This window comes from Oryzias latipes, chromosome 8 (assembly GCF_002234675.1).
Source record: "Oryzias latipes chromosome 8, ASM223467v1".
NCBI classification, from domain to species: Eukaryota; Metazoa; Chordata; class Actinopteri; order Beloniformes; family Adrianichthyidae; genus Oryzias; species Oryzias latipes.
Window position 1 is genome coordinate 11566024 of NC_019866.2, and position 18121 is coordinate 11584144.

The 18121-nt window shown below is 38.4% G+C and overlaps 1 protein-coding gene across 1 annotated transcript; it reads right to left on the reverse strand.

Moving 5' to 3' along the window:
- Window positions 1-7365: 7365 nt before the first annotated feature.
- Window positions 7366-11006, reverse strand: LOC101156578 (coagulation factor X). Its single transcript, XM_004071437.3, has 9 exons — window positions 10840-11006; window positions 10154-10259; window positions 9838-9980; window positions 9711-9735; window positions 9525-9638; window positions 9297-9431; window positions 8594-8697; window positions 8397-8514; window positions 7366-8185 (listed from the first exon to the last, which is right to left on the reverse strand). The coding sequence occupies exons 2-9, from the start codon at window positions 10230-10232 to the stop codon at window positions 7653-7655; spliced, it is 1251 nt and encodes a 416-aa protein (XP_004071485.1). The 5' UTR covers window positions 10233-10259; window positions 10840-11006; the 3' UTR covers window positions 7366-7652.
- Window positions 11007-18121: the final 7115 nt, after the last annotated feature.

Sequence of the window (18121 nt, forward strand, 5' to 3'; positions counted from 1 at the left end):
AAAAAATGATGCCTTGGCCTGAAAAGGAGGCGAATCTCATGGAGTGGCAGCTGAGGACGTGAGACTAATTTGACAGGTGCAAGCCTAGAGAGTGACAGCATGGGAAGAGGAGGAAGGCGAGGAGGAAGGGTGGGTGGGTGTGGGGGGGTCACTGCTCAGAACAGGAGGATTGAGAGAGATTAATGGCCTTCTCGTTTATCAGCAGACAAGCTCTGGCAGTATATCATCAAAAGTGTTGTTATTCTGGTTTATATGGGCCAAGCGAGATTGCAAAGTGGGAGGAAAATCACCACACAATCACAAGCTGCCAATCTCAGCAAGTGCATCTGAGAGAGTTGTTCATCGGGTTGCAAAGATGGGGTAATTAAGAAGCTTATTAACAGGTAGTCAGGATAACAGGAGCTTACACCACACTGTGATCTGAATAAAAGTTTTATATTGTGAATGTTGAATATGATTAGAGTGGATGTATACTGGAAAAACACAGACGTCTTTAGCCTAAATTATAAGGGTTATGTGGGAAAGGAAACAGATAAGGATGACACAACAAATTAAATGTTATTTATATAAGAGTTTAATTAAATGATATGTACTGTCAATATTGTTTGTTTCCTTCCATTTGTGTTTATCCTTTCGTATCCTCGAGTTTATTTTGATTTTGATTTAGAAAGTACTTTAAACCAACTAGCAAAAATATTTGGGGACTTTTTGTCATTTTGAGCTATAAAAATAGTTTATGAATCTTCCAAACTCACAAGCTCCAGCTCTGCCTCCTGTTTCTTTCTTAGAGCCTTTAAACCAACACCATGGCGGCTCTCACAAGTCTCCTACACATTTCCTTTCATTCTTGCTGACACTCTTTAGCAACACATCACACCTGAAACCGTCCTCCACCTGTTCCAACCATCTTGCACATGACTTTTCAAGTCTTTCCCACTCTCTCTTTTGTTGTGGTGAATCCCAGTTAACCAACAGAGCCTCATTTAGCAAATCTAAATGTGTGTTCTGTAATTGTGATGTGAAATCTTAAACTGACACTTCCTCAGAGAATCAAAAAACATAAATGTTTGTGTGCGTTTCAAACAGAAATGTGACGCTAAGGGCAGCAGGACATGTGAGTATTTATAGGAGGTGACAGTTTATCTCTGGATTACCATGATCATGTTTTGTGCTGACTAATTTAGCTGCACTGACAGACCAACCTGGCCCAAGCGGATGAGTTCCTGTAAAGGAAGGGAGAACATGCTGTCGTCTGGTTCATAAAAACAACACCACAGCTGCCTGTCTGTGATGCTTCCTTTAGTTTTTCTGGTTCTGGTTCAAATCTTTCAGACTCCAATATTTTTGTGTTTGATTCCATCCTTCTTTTTATCCTTCCTTCTTTGCAAACTGTGAGGAAGTGGTCTGGCATTGTCCAGACCCGGTTGGGCTCTGTGGAGCAAACCACTCAGTGACAGCGGGGTGGCCAAGCTTGGAGGCTGCATCTGTTTCCAGCGACGAGCATCAGCATGAGAGCCTGTGACCTCACAGGATGCATTAACTATGACAGGATGCAGGTGTCCAAATTAGTATGAGTGGAGTCTAATTTTAAAGATAAATTTTGTTTCTTGAGAGGCTGAATAAATCTAGCAGACCCATAAAATAAAGAAAGATGTTGAACTGTCTGTTGAGGTAAGAAAAGGAAAAAACATTTTTTTTCTCCTTCTGATTCGGTTAGCAGCAGTCAGGAAATATTAGCTGTGGCCTAATGAGAATTGAACGCATGAACTGTTTATGTGCACTTGTGTTTGTGAGGCAGATCAACTTCCATCTGATCACTAAACCCAACAGATATTCCTCTATTCAACTCTTAGGATTCTTTTTCTTGCCACCGCTAATGTTGTTTTCATCTAACACATTTGAAAACGACAGTAGAGCAAATTTAAGCTTGAGTTGCATTATCTTACAATATTCAGGTGAATTTCTGTGCTTAAGAATTTGCGTTTTTATAAACAAATTGAAACAAAATCTCATATGCTTTTTTTGAGGTCACATTAATGTTTAGGCATAAAATAATATAACTTTTAGAACTATAAAGCTGATTTAGATGAAAACTAAAACGTGGATCTGCATGTTTTACAGTTCCAAGCATCATCCCGAACAAATCTACACTTTTCAAAGAACACAACTTACTCCACTGTGCACTTGTACTCCTTTCAATGAGCTTTGAAGACTATGTTTCCCTGCACAGGGTTTAACCTACAGAAGGTCAGGGGGAGGTCAGTGGAATAAAGGTGCATGCAGGATTTACCTTCCGCCTTTATGGTTAAGTGACATGACAGTGACAGCACATTGTCTTCCGAGCCTGTCTTTACTTAAAAGGTCAAATGTGTTTCACTGTCAGCAAAGAAGAAAAACAACAAAGAACAATAAAAGGACAGATACAGCAGAGATGCTTTTGATGTTTCTTTAAAAAAAAAAAAAGAGTTATTTTTGGAATAGTATATTTAGCCTTCCTAAAACAATACATCAACTAAATGTTATATTTAAAATTGCACATGGTGGTTCATAATTCAGCTTTATGATGCTGGTACCCAACACAAATAAATTCATGTTATTTAGTTTGTATATTGCATTGTGGAAACATGCAATGAGAGGCAAAGTTCTTGTTGTGATACATGGAAATTTTGATGATTTTTGATATTTTGTTTGACTTAGAATGAAAAATGGTTTGCTTCACACAAAGTTTTTTCTCCATAGCTCACAGTCCTGTTTAAGGGGTGAATTTATCACAGATGGAAATATTAACACTCTCTAACACCATCTGCTAAAGGCACACTTACTGTTGATGTACATTTCGCTTGATAAAAATCGTCTTAAAGTTTAAATGTGTAATTAATGTGCATCAATAAATCTGAATCCTTTCTCTGTTCAACTTAAATTTGATCAAAGAACACATTACGGTATAACATAAACAAACTGTGTTAAAAGAAAATTTCAACTTAATTTTATTTTTTTGAAAAGACAAACCATAAATATCTATTTCCTTTGTTTCTATCACTTTGTATGACTTTATCTTGATGCTAAAATTGAAACTTTCTTGAAATATTAAGCCAGGGATGACTGTGATGTGATCACTTTAGGAAAAAAAAAACAGTGTAATTCCAGTGCATTTTATCGAAACTGCACCTTTGCCAAAAGTAAAATAAAGGAGGCCGGCTTTGGTTTGCTTCACTGACGTCAAAGCAGCGTTAGAGTTCACTGGCAGTTCTGAGCCACATCGCATGGCTGCTAAATAACATCATATTAAAATATTTACTGTGTGCACGTAAGCATGCTGACGCAGTTCATTAAAAAATATCCCAGGAACAGCAGCACAACTGCTGAATCATTTTATCTGCAGGGCCCTTTGTTTCCCAAAATTACATCAAATCTTCTATTCCATGTAATCTAAAAAGAAATATATGCAGATGCTTCTTACACCAGAAATGACCTTAAATAAAGCTGTATTTCCTTCTGGTTTTAAAATGTTCTTTTATACAAGTTATCTTTGGCTCAAAATTAAGATTTGATGGATGTTTAAAAAGAAGTGAAATGGGGAACTGCAGAGCATTTATGCACTCTTGCTGTGAGCCAGTGTTGTCATGGAGAAATGAGACTAAAGTTATATAAAACTCTGTGCCCTGTCTCATTCTTTCTTTATCATCTGCCTCCTCCAGCCAAAGCTGTAATATCTTATGGTGCTGAGTTACCTCCACCCTTCTGAACAATTACCCACCCAAGCAGATCCTCTGCCTGGCGTGGCGAAGCGTTTGGGTTATGGTGGACTGGGCGGAGCGAGGCTTTGTTTTTCCATCTAGTCTGGACTCTGTGGATGGGAGACAAGATTGGGGACATGGATTTCGGGGGAAACAGGATTAATGGACAGGATCAGAAGCGTGCCTTCATGCATCGAAGTGCTCATGCATCACACATGTGGGTCACATTTTTAACTCAGTTAATCCACATGCAGAGTCAGACGAGCCGTTGACCCCCCCCCCCCCCCCCCCCCCCCCCCCCCCGTGTGGATTTAGACACCACACAGACAGATAATCCTTCCCAAAGTCGGACATTTGATGTCGACACCCCCAAAAAAGCGTGCACGTGTTCTGCTTATGTACAAATGTATACACATGCACTTTAGAGCAGGAAGTCAATGCATAATTCTTTCTTGTCAAACATACAATCATCAGCAGCACTTTTTCTTGATTTGTCCTTGCTCTCCATGACCAGATCTTGCTCGGTGTAGGTTTTCCATACTTGTGTGAGCTTCATCATCTAAGCGAAGCTGGCAGGACAGGAGAGAATAACCAGACTCAGGGAGGAAGGAGCTTCATTTAAATTAATCTCCGCTGGACGACCCAGTAAAGAAGCACTGCCATTTTTGGGAGCAAGGAGCCATCTCCTTGGTGAGTACCATGGCAACAGTCGACATGGGCCCCAGCTTTGTGAGCCGCTCCTTTTCAGGATCCAGATCTAAAGTGGCAGGCCAGGTTTTTTTTGTTTTGTGCCGTCTCTTGCACTTTCTCTCTCGTGCCCATTCTTCTGTCTCTGCTTTTCTCTTACTGGCTGACATGGTCCTGGCCTTGTTCACCAGGGAAGCTGTGAGAAGACTACAGAGGGTCAGTGTCCGTGGGAAAATGTTGCCAGACAACACAGAGGTTATGTGACACTAAAGGAAGGCTAACACAAGTAGGTTGACTTAAGGCAGATTACCAGAGTCGAATTTTTCTGAACAGCTAAACTTTATATGGTCAATCTTTTACTATTCGTTTAAGTCAATATGATTCATCAGATTTAGTTTAGTTTATAGGCAACAGCTGTTTCCTTGATTTATTAAGTGATGTTTTGATTTTTTTCATTTTTTAAAAAGCTTGTCTTGTTACCATCAAAACTTAAAGCTCTTGACTGACAGTAAAAAGGCAGATTTAGACCATTTATCTCATATGAGAGTCACTAAATATCAATTACAAAATATAAGACCACAATTATTCAGGCAACTTTCAACATTACGTTACTTTTATTCAACCAGAAAGTTAAGTTTCCTTTGGATTGGAAATGACTAAAGAGTTTGCCAGATAGTAAGAAGACAATGTTTAGGAGGCATCACTGTGAAAACAAAAGTCTCTGCTCTCATTTAGGATACATTTGAAGAAAATGATCATAATTTCACAGATGTAATTTTAGGCATAACTATAAGTCAAACGCAACAAATAATATACAAAAATTATTGTTTCTGCAGTGTGATTTTTTTCCCCTTCCACCTCAAAAAACAATGTTTTTGTAAATCTTTTCAGTCGAAAACTCAGCAAATCATATAGAACCACTTCAAATTCTGAATGTCACATTCAGGAATTGTGTGAGGTAAAAGTAAAATTTCTGCACCGAACTTATAGTAAAGGTTCTGCTAAAGTAACTGCATTATGTCAGCCATTTGTGTGCAGAGGACCTACAGTATTTCCCATGTTCCCATCATGAAAAACATCTATTCATGCAAGATAAATACAGCAAGAAACTGGATATCTTTCAAGTTAGAAAACATATGGGCCTGAAACCAGGAAGACTTTTTCCTTTCAGTTATACCACGTGACTTGTTCAATTTTGTTCAAAAATTTGTATCTATTTTGGGGTTGTGAGAATGTCTCTGGTACTGATAAGGTTCAAATATTTGTACTGTTTCATAACATTTCCGCAAGTTTTACTTTCTTTTTTTTTTTTACCCAGGCTCCTCACACTTTTTACAGAGGCCGTTAACAGACACATTCGCCATTTGCAAAATTATCAGTGAGGTAGCAGCTTTCAGCTGTGGCCATCGATAAAAATGATAAGACTAATATGAGAGCCAGGCTGCTGCAACAACATCAACTTTTTACTGTAATGAAAAATTAGTAAACATGACAGAAAACACTTTCCACTGTGGATAATAAAAGTTGTGCTTCATCTGGAGGTGTTTGTTAACCAGCATCTACATAGTAACAGGGCTTTTGAATAAACGTTCATGAAGAGTTTAGGTCTTTATTTTCAACACGTTTTTATTGTTTTGGCTACGTTTATTTATTTTATAGGCTTCCATTTATATTATTTTAATTTGTTTCAATAAAACAAACCAGTTTAAAGTCTAGTTATAGTAAGTAGGAGAAAACCTAGAAGGTAGATTAACATGACCAAACATGACCTTTAATATGACCCAAAAAAAGTCACCATGAGACTAGGACAAAAGCCTGGAAAACTAAACAACCAAACAAACTAGACCATCCACAGATTAAGGCAGAAAACGGGTTTAGTGAAAAGCTTGCAAAACCAGCTGACACAGAGGACCCAGAGGCAGCTCCCTAAATACAGATGGCATTAAACTACAGTACAGTGCAGACAGCTGCAACGTCTCCATGGAGAATCAAAGGACAAGGGTGGAGCGTCCAGGAGATTCCACAGCCAACCTGCACAAAAAGACACCAGACTGCAAAATGAATCCTGATTTAGTTAATTTGGGTATAACTAATCTACAAGCTGATAATACCGCTTCTTCCACCGTTTTGCTTTTACTCCACCCCATCTATTTTATCATTGAAAGGAGATGTACATTTTGTCATTTATATACAAATAGTTAATCATTAAAATCAGGTATGTTTGCTAAGTATCTTTGGTTTTCAAGAATAAAAATATAGGCTATTCTATTCCTCAATAGAGGTGGCTGAAATGAGCTCTTAATGTGCAAAGCTTCTGCACTGTCTACAATTAGCAATACTTTATTTTGTTTTTTGGTTAAATTCTGGACCTAAGCAAGCCTTTTTTTATTTTCTGTTTAACTCACTTAATGCAAATAAAACTATGAAAACATCCATGCTGAGTATTGCTCTACATCATTTACACATGTTGATGTTGCAGAAATAAGTTGCTCCAGGGGCTTGTACACTTGTAACAGGGTGCATGCAGCACTATCACTATTTATCAGATTTTTAAATCCTATGAAGGTGCTTAAAAATACCAAGTAATTAAAACAATTCTGATATTAAGTAATTCCCTTGGAATTTGAATTATTTTGGACCTAGTTTACCGATGCGCCTTTGCCTGATAGTTTAGTCATTTTACATCAAACAATCTGATTGTCATTTTTCACTATTTTTATAACTGATAACTGGGTAAGACTTTAATAAAGCATCTGAATGCACATTAAACCATTAGTATTTTTCACAATTTTCATTTAGATCTATGTTCAAATTGGTTCTGAAATTATTTTATTTTAATAATCATAATCTATGTCTACACTGCAGATGACATAACCTTTCAAATGTTCATGTAGAAAAAGTATTTTTAAAAAACAAACAAAACAGACAAGCTGGCAAAAGCTGGGGTTTTATGATTTATTAAATTTGTGGAACATAAATATTAGGTATCATTCAAAAGTACATATTGATTATTAAAGTATTCTTTAAATAATACAACTTTAAATGTTTACATCACAAACATGCTGAGTACTGTACATGAAAGGCCTTGTTGCATGAGAGCAAATCTGTTCTTAAAGAGCCACCTACTGGATAAATGAGGAAATGCACAAATACATAAGACTAAGAACTCATTATAAGTATAAGTGTTTATATGTGTTTGTTCAAACGCAACACAGAAATAGTTTATGATCAGCGTGAACCCATAATGGACTGCAGCCACCCAAGGTGACGCGGCACTTTTTGGAAGACGTAACCATTGCTGCATTCGGCCCCCTCAGGCTGGCTCAAGATTCCAGTGAGGAAGAACACATCCCTGTACATGGTGAGCAAGGGGCTGCCTGAGCTCATGGTGCACTCAGCCCCTCCCGCTGGTGTGGTACAGCCCATCTTGTTGGTCATTATGCTGGGGTAGGTAGTTAAACACTGATTTAGCGGACGGTACCCCAGCTGCTTAAGGGTGAGCTGGTCCTGGAAAACTGCCTGTGAGCTTGTTTTCCATCCCGTAGTAAATGCTGGGAGCTCTCCTGCCATCAGTATGCTCTCGGCAAAGTCTTTTTCAGGCAGACAGGCAGCGATGACTTGATTACCAAAAATGATGCGGTCGCGAAGCTCGATCACGGCCAGGTTGTTCTCGGGGCGGCCTTCCACATAGCGAGGGTGGAGGTGAACTACTTGTACATACAGTGTCTTCCCTGAGCTTTCACTTGAGACTTGGTGTTTGCCTGTAAAGGTAGAGCCGGAAACAAAAGGTGAATAACATTTGATTTAAATAAAAATTCAAAATGTTTGAAAACCTTTTTTTAAATGATTCTTCATGCTTTTCCCCCCACATAAATAATTTCCTAACAAGCTGTTAAAGCCTAAACTCTACTGCTACGTGCACACACATGTCACACATCCTCAAAAACACACTTCTGAGACTGATAGACTCACCAACAGCAACCTGAAAGGAGCTGTACTTGTTGGCGCACTGAGCTGTGGTCAGGACCAGGTTTTCTTTTAGTATGACTCCGCTACAGAAACCTGAAGACTCTGCATTTTTGAGCAAAGCCTGCGAACAAAACAGAGAAGGTCCCAGAAACATAACGGAGAACGGCAGTGAGGGAATGTGTGTGTGTCTGCCCTCCTACCTGCCAGGGACAGTCGGAGGACGAACAGGAGACTCCATCGATGTTGCTGACCTGGTTGCTCTTCCACAGACTCAGACTGCTCAGCCTACCGCAGGGTTTTGGAACTGTAGGTCCAACAAGTACATGATTACTTTATTTCCCACACAAGCTTATTTTAAATTTAGTGATAAGTAAAAGCACACACTTTGCTTAGGCTAGAAAAAAATCAATTGTTTAAAGACCCACTCCAATGTTTAACATGTTTTTGTTGCATTTTTCTGATGATGAAGAACATATATAAAGAAAATTAGGCTAGAAATGTGCATTTCTGAGTACTTCCTTCTTCAAATTGTTGTGAATCAGGAGCCGATACCAAAATGCCGTTTGAAAAATGGACTTGTAGTCCGGTTTTCATTTTCCCTGCCCTAGCTGGAATCTGTCTCAAACCTGTACTGCTGGATAGATTCAAAATTCCTCGCCATTTTATTGCACTGGCAATGTTAGTTTGGGGGTGTAAGTTAGTGGGAGAGCGTGTAAACAAAGAACTCTCAGCAACGGGGAGGGTAAAGGGGGATGGGGTTGTTCTGCACCATCAATTTGGGCTGAAAACAGCATCACCATCATTAAAAGAGCACTGGGAATGTTTTCTCATTAGACCAAAAAATGACCAAAGAGGGTCTTCAAGTGGATTCTGACTTTATGGAGGAGTAGGAAAACAACATACCTGCAGGCATGCAAGTGTTTCTGTCTGTTGTGCTCAGCTTCCATCCAGGAGCGCAGGAACACTCATACGACACGTATCCAGGTTTACAGAACTGGGAGCAGCCCTTGTCCTTCTCCATGACGCAAAGGGTCAAGTCTGCATCACAGAAACAGAGCCTGATAGTAGCAGACTTCACACGCTAATCCCAAAAAGTAAATGAGCTCCATCCTTGCTGATGCTCCACCCTACCTTCTTGACAGTTTTGTCCACTGAAACCTGACTTGCAGACACAATCGTAGCCTCCCACACTGTCTAAGCACATGGCTCCATTCTTGCAGGGCTTCTCAGCACACTGATCGCCGTCTGAACAGATGACAAATCTTTAAGAAGATAAACAGCTCTGTGTTTGGATGTCTTTTTGAGCCAGACACTTACCAATGTAGACTGACCAGAAGATGTCCTAAAGATAAAATAATAAGTTTAAAACAAGTATTTTTTTGCAGCAATCACAGAGAAGCTTTCAGAAAGGACCTGACTCCCAACGCAGTTACATCAGACTCACCGTGCGGTAAGTGTCCTGGAAAAATCTTTTGGCCTCGTCATATGTGCACACCTTCTCCATGCAGGCCTGCTCCAGGGTTGATGCTTCAGCAGCCCTCTTTTGACGGGAGATCAGTGAGGTGGCCTGCTGCTTCTCCAAAAACACTGAGAGACATGTAAATAATCAGATGCATCACATTGGTATCTGTCTGAGGTTACTTATGCAGTATCTAAGTGATGCAAACAACTTTGAGGTACCATTATTCACTACTCCATTCTATTTCCTATTTAAATTCAAGGTGAAGAGCAATGCTCCAGGTCCATGCAGGTTTTCTCACCTGTCTGGGAGCTGTGGATGGCTGCTGCAGCCCCAAGCAGTAGGAACATGACAGCAGTATACATGACCCCACAACACATGCTGAAGAGCCACAAGTGTCAGTACTCCTACATGACACACCACAGAAAGTGTTATAAACAAAGAAAACAACCATTTTCAATACAATTTGTGAAAAGGCACTTAATTTTGTTGTGATTTAGTCCCTGGAAGGCCAGATGTTTATGATTTACAATGCTGCATTCAGGGACTTAGAAAAAAATCAGAACAAATATAATGCTAGTAAACCTGATCCTACAGATATTGTTTTGAAAAAGTCTAATCATCCATGTGTATTTTTAATTAAACTATAGCAGCACACCAAATGCCAAGATAATGTTACTTCGTTGTTTTATATTATTCTGTTTTAGTAAAACAAAATTCTGATTGGAGTTAGCCTTACGTGACTGAGCATCTTTAGCACTTACTTGTCCGACTTTAAACACGTCCAAAATAATGTTGTTTTAAGACTCGCGGCTTTGTGGTATTCCGTTAGGTTGTAAAGTTAGCTTAAAGCTCAGTTCGGTTAAATGCAAAACAACCACAAAATTCAAAATATGACGCATTTTCCCAGGGCGGGTCGCTTAATTTCGCAGGCAAGAAGAAAGCGATATGAGAATAACAACCACCGCGGGGCTGTTAGGTACCTACCGCCTGACAAAGAAGCGAATAACGGCACTGTCTGCTCCCTTTCCAAGATTGTTGTGAAAACTACCGTCGTTTCCTGAATGGACCGGGCCTGTGAGGGAGAATAACGGATGCAGATCACATCCGAGCCCGTCTGCGGCAGTGTAATGTAGTTACAGCATGATGGCCAGAAGAGGGCGCTGTTAAATGACGCTATGCCTTCATTTGATGTACAAAACCGGAGCAGACTGGACAGGAAAACAGACAGCTTTATTTATTTATTTATTTATTTATTTATTTATTTATTTATTTATTTATTTATTTATTTGTTTATTTATTTATGTGTTTGTTTGTTTGTTTTTGACAAATATTGCACATACCGTATATCATACATACATGCACTCCTTATCTAGTGCAAATTCAATGTATGATAACAAAAGATTATTGATTGAAATTGCCAGGTTAACAGAAATATTATTATTATTATTATTATTAATAATAATAATAATAATAATAATAATAATAATAATAATAATAATAATAATAATGGACACAAATCAATAAAACACACTAAATACACTTTAAAAGTAAAAAATAAAACAACAGCACACACAAAAAATACGTTTTCAAAATACATGTAAACAAAAATTACTCTTTTCTAAAATGCCAATGAGATCAACCTGTTTTATCAACAGTATATCTAACACTTTTCACATGCAGTATCATGTCTTTCTGGAAAAACAGAAAACATGTTTTTTTGTTAACAAGTTTACACTCATGTATGTAATATTTACCCATGATGATGAGTAAATTGAATACGTACCATACATTTTCTTTCTGTTCATTTTCCCATTAATAAAAACAATGTATTCATGTAATATTTTCTAATCTTCACATACATATATATATATATAATCTCTCAAATGATGATAGATATTTATATTCTTTATATATATTGCAAATGTGAGTGTAAAATAAATATCTGGAAGAGATTTTTTTAACATGTTGAATATAATTGGGAATTTTAGGAAGCCATTAATAATTTTTTTTTAAATTAAAGTTATGAAATGTATTGGAAGCAGTGCTAGAAATGCCCTAAGTTCCCCTTCTTTCTCTTCTTTACAGCATTACAGATACTTTTATATCATAACCCTTGTGCTATCTTAGATGACCCCACCCTTACTTTGACGTGTTATTTCTACCATGACAAAGGTGGATAAAGGTGGAAAGATTTCATGTAATCCATGGACCCCAGTGAAGATCACAAATCATTGAAGAAAAGAGGTTCAGAGCACTGTCTAGTGGGTCTAGATGACCCAACTCCCAATGTTAACGTGCCAAGGGTTAAATATTGAGAGAGAACCTATTTTAGAAACTGGATTTGTAAAGGGTCATGCAGTGGTGTTTTTTTTAATAAAAATACATTTCTTCCTAGTCCATCATAAAAAAATTTCTGCTGTTTCTTCAAGCAGTGTGATCTGAATGACAAGCGCTACTAAATGTGTACACACTTCGTTAAACAAAACCGGGTGCAATCTCCTGTGATCAATAAGACTAACCCCTACAGCAAACAAACACAAACACACACACGCAGCAGAGACAACAGCAAACAACTGAAAACCAGACTGGAGCTCGTTGCAAATAGGATTGAGCAGATGAAGGAAAAACTAAGCAGACAAAAGACATGAAAACTATTGAGAAGCAGAAGCTGAGAAGATGTTACTGAATAACAAAAAAGTTCTTCTAGATGAAGTTGTGAGACATTAGGTAGCCTTACTACATAATTAATGCCAAATCCAATTAGTGGTTCTTGGTCACAACAATGAAACACACACACAAGGATAAGATCTGATGGAAGCAGGTCGTCGCGGCTGCACTTTACAGAACCAAAGTCTCCTCCGTGGTCATATTTTAATGGGATTGTTTGTAAGAGCAATGTAATTTACACAGAGGGCCGTGGGGGCTTCAGTCTCAGCTGCAGCCCTGCTAAATGTCTCCATTTCCCAGGTCTAATAAGTGAGGTATTAAAAAAAACCTGCTAAGACCAGCTGGTCCCTGGTGTCAGGCAGGAAGAGGATCTGAAGTGTCCAGTCCAGGGAGACTGTGAACGGACACAGAACTTGTTTGAACATGATGTGTAAAGGATTAATAACTCGACGTTTTTCTTTTCCAGTTCTAGTCGTTTTAAAGTGCATGCTTGTCTTGATACTTTATATATGTACAGAATACATACTTTATGATTGTACAAAATATCAAACACTTAATGCACAATGTTTACTGTGCAGCAGCAAGCTTGCAAGTTCACTCAGTACAACATACCAGCGATCAGCAGCAGTGGAAAGCACGCCTAGTCATCCATCTCCTTCCCTCTGCTATGTTTTATTCAACATCCCCTTCTCATATTGTTTCTCACCCTTTCATTTTTTTACCTCCCCTTCCCTCCCACTCCTCCCATTATTCCTTAAGTTCCACCTTTAAATGGGAGAATGACGGAAAGAGAGGAGGGGCTGGATGCTCGCGTGTGACCTGGTCGACCCACGCCTCCTTCAATCTAGAGAGCAATTTTACAGGCACACACCTCAGGCATCACAAAAGGCATCCATAATTAATGTCAGCTGATGCTTGACAACTTTCTGATGATACTTTAATGGAAAAGATGAAATCTACAGTTATTTGGAGTTCCTATTGATTGACATTTAGCAAATTTCCTGATAGTTTTCTGTCACCTTGGCCGTTTTAAGCTTTACAGCAAGGAGGAAAATGTTCTGCTGATGCCTGCTGTTTAAAATAAATTTCTGCAAAAATCTTGTTTGGTTTTGCATGTTGTTGCATCTCTACATCTGTATGTTCAGTCTGATTAGGAGCTGACAGTAAAAGGTGCAGCAACAAGTGTAATACTGATGTACTGGTTCAATAATGAGGGTAAAATACATACAGGAAATCCTTGTCCCACCACTCACCTCAAACAAATAGGCTACATCAAAAAATGAAGTAATATGGTCAGATAGAAGTACACCATTGATGCACCATGTCACCAACAAAACAAACACCTACTGCTCGAGTCTGATTTTGACAAATAACTGAACATAAAAACATCCTCAAACGTAAGTGATAGACTTGAGTCTTCACTTCCTCTAGGTGGTGCAGTCGATGTCAGAAAAGTTGGCCAAAGCTGCAGGCAAACCAGCCAGTGGGAAATAAATGCAGGTTTCTATTGTCATTACTCTAATAAAAGGTAGTGTAATGGTGACTGCCTCTGGTAAGGAAGTCTCCCTTTTACTCTCCATGACTCTAAATGCGTTTAGCTGCAGAAGCAGTTCCTTATCCTTCCTTTTCTTCATACGAACACAGTCTCAGCCCTGGCTGTGGTTTTATTAATTTTTTTCTCATATGGTTTTGTCCTGGTTGTACCCCACCTCTCACATGATAACAGTTGAAATAGGCTCAGGCCCCCTGCTGACCCTGAAAGAGATGGATGGATACTGCTGTGCACTCAGGGACAATGACTGTAAAAATGCAGGCAGGCAGCGAGGGTCCAGCTGCACAAACATAAATAAAAACTGAACAGGAAATAGTTGTGCTTTTGCATGATGAATTACTGGTTTTCTAGAAAGAGGATATAACAATTTACATGCCAAATTGTTAAACTCTGATGGATCCTAGAGTTTGGAAAATAAACATGAGAGCTTATTGGTTTTATGGGCAGTGAGTTGGTGGTTTGAAAGAGGGGAGGAGACAGCTGCAACTCTGCCTCTTTCATTGTGGCAGTGAGTTATTAATATTGGACTTTGGGCTTTTGTTCTTTTCATAGAGTAGTTTTTAATGATTTGCATTTTCATTACGTTTTTTTGGTTTATATCCAGCTCATCTATGGTCTTTTTGCTTTGCCGATATTCACTGGTTAGTTCTGTTCTGCGTAATGTGTGATTGTTTCTGCTGATTTGCTCATTTTTTTATTAGAAGTTCTGGATTTCTTCCAACTGGCAGTATCTGTATTTTAGCCAAAAAATATCAGAAACATGCGGTGTAGAACTGAAAATGTAGAAGGCCAGGAGAGGCTGCAAAAATGTAACCCTTAGAGCCTACTGATTCATTTTAACAATGGTTTGATTCACATCCTAATTTGGTGGTTGCTGGTAAGATTTATGGTCGGTATTTGTTTATTTTGACCCATCCGATATGATTCACTGACCTAAAATTAATCCAGGACATCTTTAGCCTTTTTTTGCTGCCATCACATGTGTGATGTCCGCTGTGAGGAAACTTGTTTGTTATAATAAGTTAAACCGACCTTGCCTCAATCCAAATGGTATTTACCAATATGATCATTTTATTTTGAATCGAATTTATAATGTATCAGTCGATTCGATTAGCAACTTGCTTCACACAGATCAATCTACCGTAGTTGGAAACACAACTGACATCTCCACCTCTCAGATTGTCTTTATTATCAGCTCTTCAAAGTCCTCCTTCCATCTTTCATCACACTTGTGGAGCCTGTCAACACATGTCCATTCCTGTCCTTGATCCCCCCAATCTGCTGCTCATCCTTTCCATCCCCGTCTCTTTGCATTGGCAGCATGTGCAGATCCACCTCTCCTTCCTTGGTGTCGGACCAGTCCTCATCCACCCTTTGTTAGCCTGTGCCACCACAACCTTCACCTAGATTTGCACCTCCATGTTCTACTGTCAGAAGTCTTTTGTCATCTCAATGCCCCACTTTTTCTCAGCAACCCTTTTCCTCTAAACACACTCCTGATCTTCTTCATTCCACCTCAAGGTCTCTTTATTAGCTTCGTCTTCCAGACCACAAACCAAGTACCTTCCTCTTAGTCTCTGATTACTTTAGCTGTAGCTTTCCAGTCATCAGGAAGAATCTCTGGATTTCCCAACGTATGTTTCAACTGATCTCTATGTCTTTTCAACTTCGACTTGATCCTCTGGTCTGCCCTTATCCTCTTCATCTTTTTTTAACCATCCTAGTCAGGCAACTATCTCTCCAGCTCCAACTAAATAGTGGCTCCCTTTCCGTCTGGTTTCTTGAATACACAGAATATCCGTCTTTCATCTTCCCATCATGTTGACCAACTCTCTAGACATTCATAGGTCCGACTCTTCAAAGTCCTTCACCCATACTTAACAATAAATAACTAAATAACAGACTTTAAAACTGCCTTTCTGTAATTGGTAAGAAGACAAATTTAAACACCCCACATAGTGGGTCAATAATGTTGCTGGAACACTCTCAATAGATTGACCTACTCAAAAACCCACATTTCCGAAGTGTTAAGTCAGTTCTGTTGGCGAAAGCAAAGTACCTGTGAAAAAAGAAAAAGAAAAAGAACATTTTTGTGGAAAATGCAAACCCTTTTAAATATCAAAAACGGACATATTTTATGAAAAATCTTGCATCCAAACGGAAATCCATTTCTGTTGCATTTTAAGCTTGAAAGTGTTCTGGAAAAAAAGACTCTTTCACAGTTACTTGTGAAGAATCACTTACCTGTGCCCCACATTTCTCTGTGATGAATTCACATCATCTGGCCATATTTTATTTAGCACAAAAATCATGGTGCTTCTCCCCAGATCATCTGTTCCCAAGTAGGGCAAAGGAATTAAGGGTTTGAGATTGCTTCTCTTTATTCTTTGACTTCTTCCCACATCTCTTTCTAGCTGCAGAAACAGCTAGAAAGAAAATTTCTGTAATCAATTCTTCATTTTCGTACTGAGCTCAGCATCCAGCAGAAGCTCAAGATAACGTAAATTAAGACTCGAGCATTTTTAAAGATGAACTGCATCCTCTTTTTTGATCCTCTGCTTTCCACAGACAGTGACTCATTTTCTAAGAGGAAAAAAAACTCATTTTTTCTCCTCTTCTTTGTGTAAAACCCTTTGATCACATCTGACCTCGGGTTCTTATCTCAGCCCCGTGCGCTACCTTTCGATGATATACAGCGTCTGGCTCATACAGCAGAGAGGCGCAGAAGGTTGTTCATTTTCTTCAGACCCGTGGAGGGGTGGCCAAACCCTGATAGTGCTGAGGAAGCACGCAATGAGCAGAAACACAACCGACTGCTCTGTAAAGGCGCATGATGTCTATTGTGCTCACATATGGAATGACTGCTGAATGCCTAAAGCTATCCGATCATCAAATAAGTAATGAGAGCTGTACATTCCCAATGATAAATTGGCTCTATGACACATACTGTAAATTAGTTATGAGGGAAGGAGGTGAAACATAAAAAAACACCTTGGAAAATGACGTGTGGTTATAAATCAGCTGAGTTGCTGTTGCATTAGAACACATGAAAAACACAAGAAAAGATTTTCTCTTTGAAATTGACAAAAATGTTTTCCAAATATTTAAAATATTATGTTGATTTTTGTCAAGACATTAAATATATTTTTGTGTTTAATCTCTTTTGGAAACAGGACCCATAGGTTCAGCAAGTCAATAACAGGAACAAGACTTTGGTTATATTTTTTTCGTATCATTGATCGTTGCAGTTTATTTATGTATAAGCAGTTTAAAAAGAAATCCTCATTTAACTGAAGTGTCTATTTTTTAAGCCTTGTTTGTGGTTTTATGACAGAATAGTTGTTCTGGTCAGCTGAGTTCATAGCATTGAACTTTGCAGCTCCAATTTAGTTTTCTTTTATCACCCTTGTACATCCATTTAATCTACATTCTTGGAGCAGTGATTTTAATCCACACCTTCACCTGATTCTTATTTACAGAAATAACAGTTTTGCATTTCAGCCGGGTGGATGTAATCTTTGCATTTGCTGCCTAGTACACCAGAGAGCCAATGTTCTCTGCTGCTTTTGATTTGTTCTAAGACTGAGGATTGGTGCTTATTGTTTCATTTTATTGTTTAAATTAGATGCACAGTGTTTTGTGTAATAGTGAATGTGGTTGAAGAAACTCCAATTTTTTTTCCAGAAATGTAGTTTATGATCATGGAAACCATGTGGTTTAATTTCATGAAAAGAAGTCCTATTTTGTCCTAGATGTTAATGAGCAACTTGATATATGAAATGTATTTCATTAATGCCAAATTTTTAAACTGCCTCACAAAAGAGGCAGATCATTTTAATGAATGAGCCAACACAATTAAAAGGAAAAGTCAGAATCGTATTTGTTTTTATAGTCTTCAAATGTTCCACTGCATAAATAAACTGTGTTTTTCAGGCAGCCTAACTCAACTTTTCAGGTTCCAGCTCGTATCAAACCACGGTTTAATTTAAAAAATCTTCATTTTTTTTTAAATCCTCTTTTTTAAACATTATTTGCGTAATTATCTGC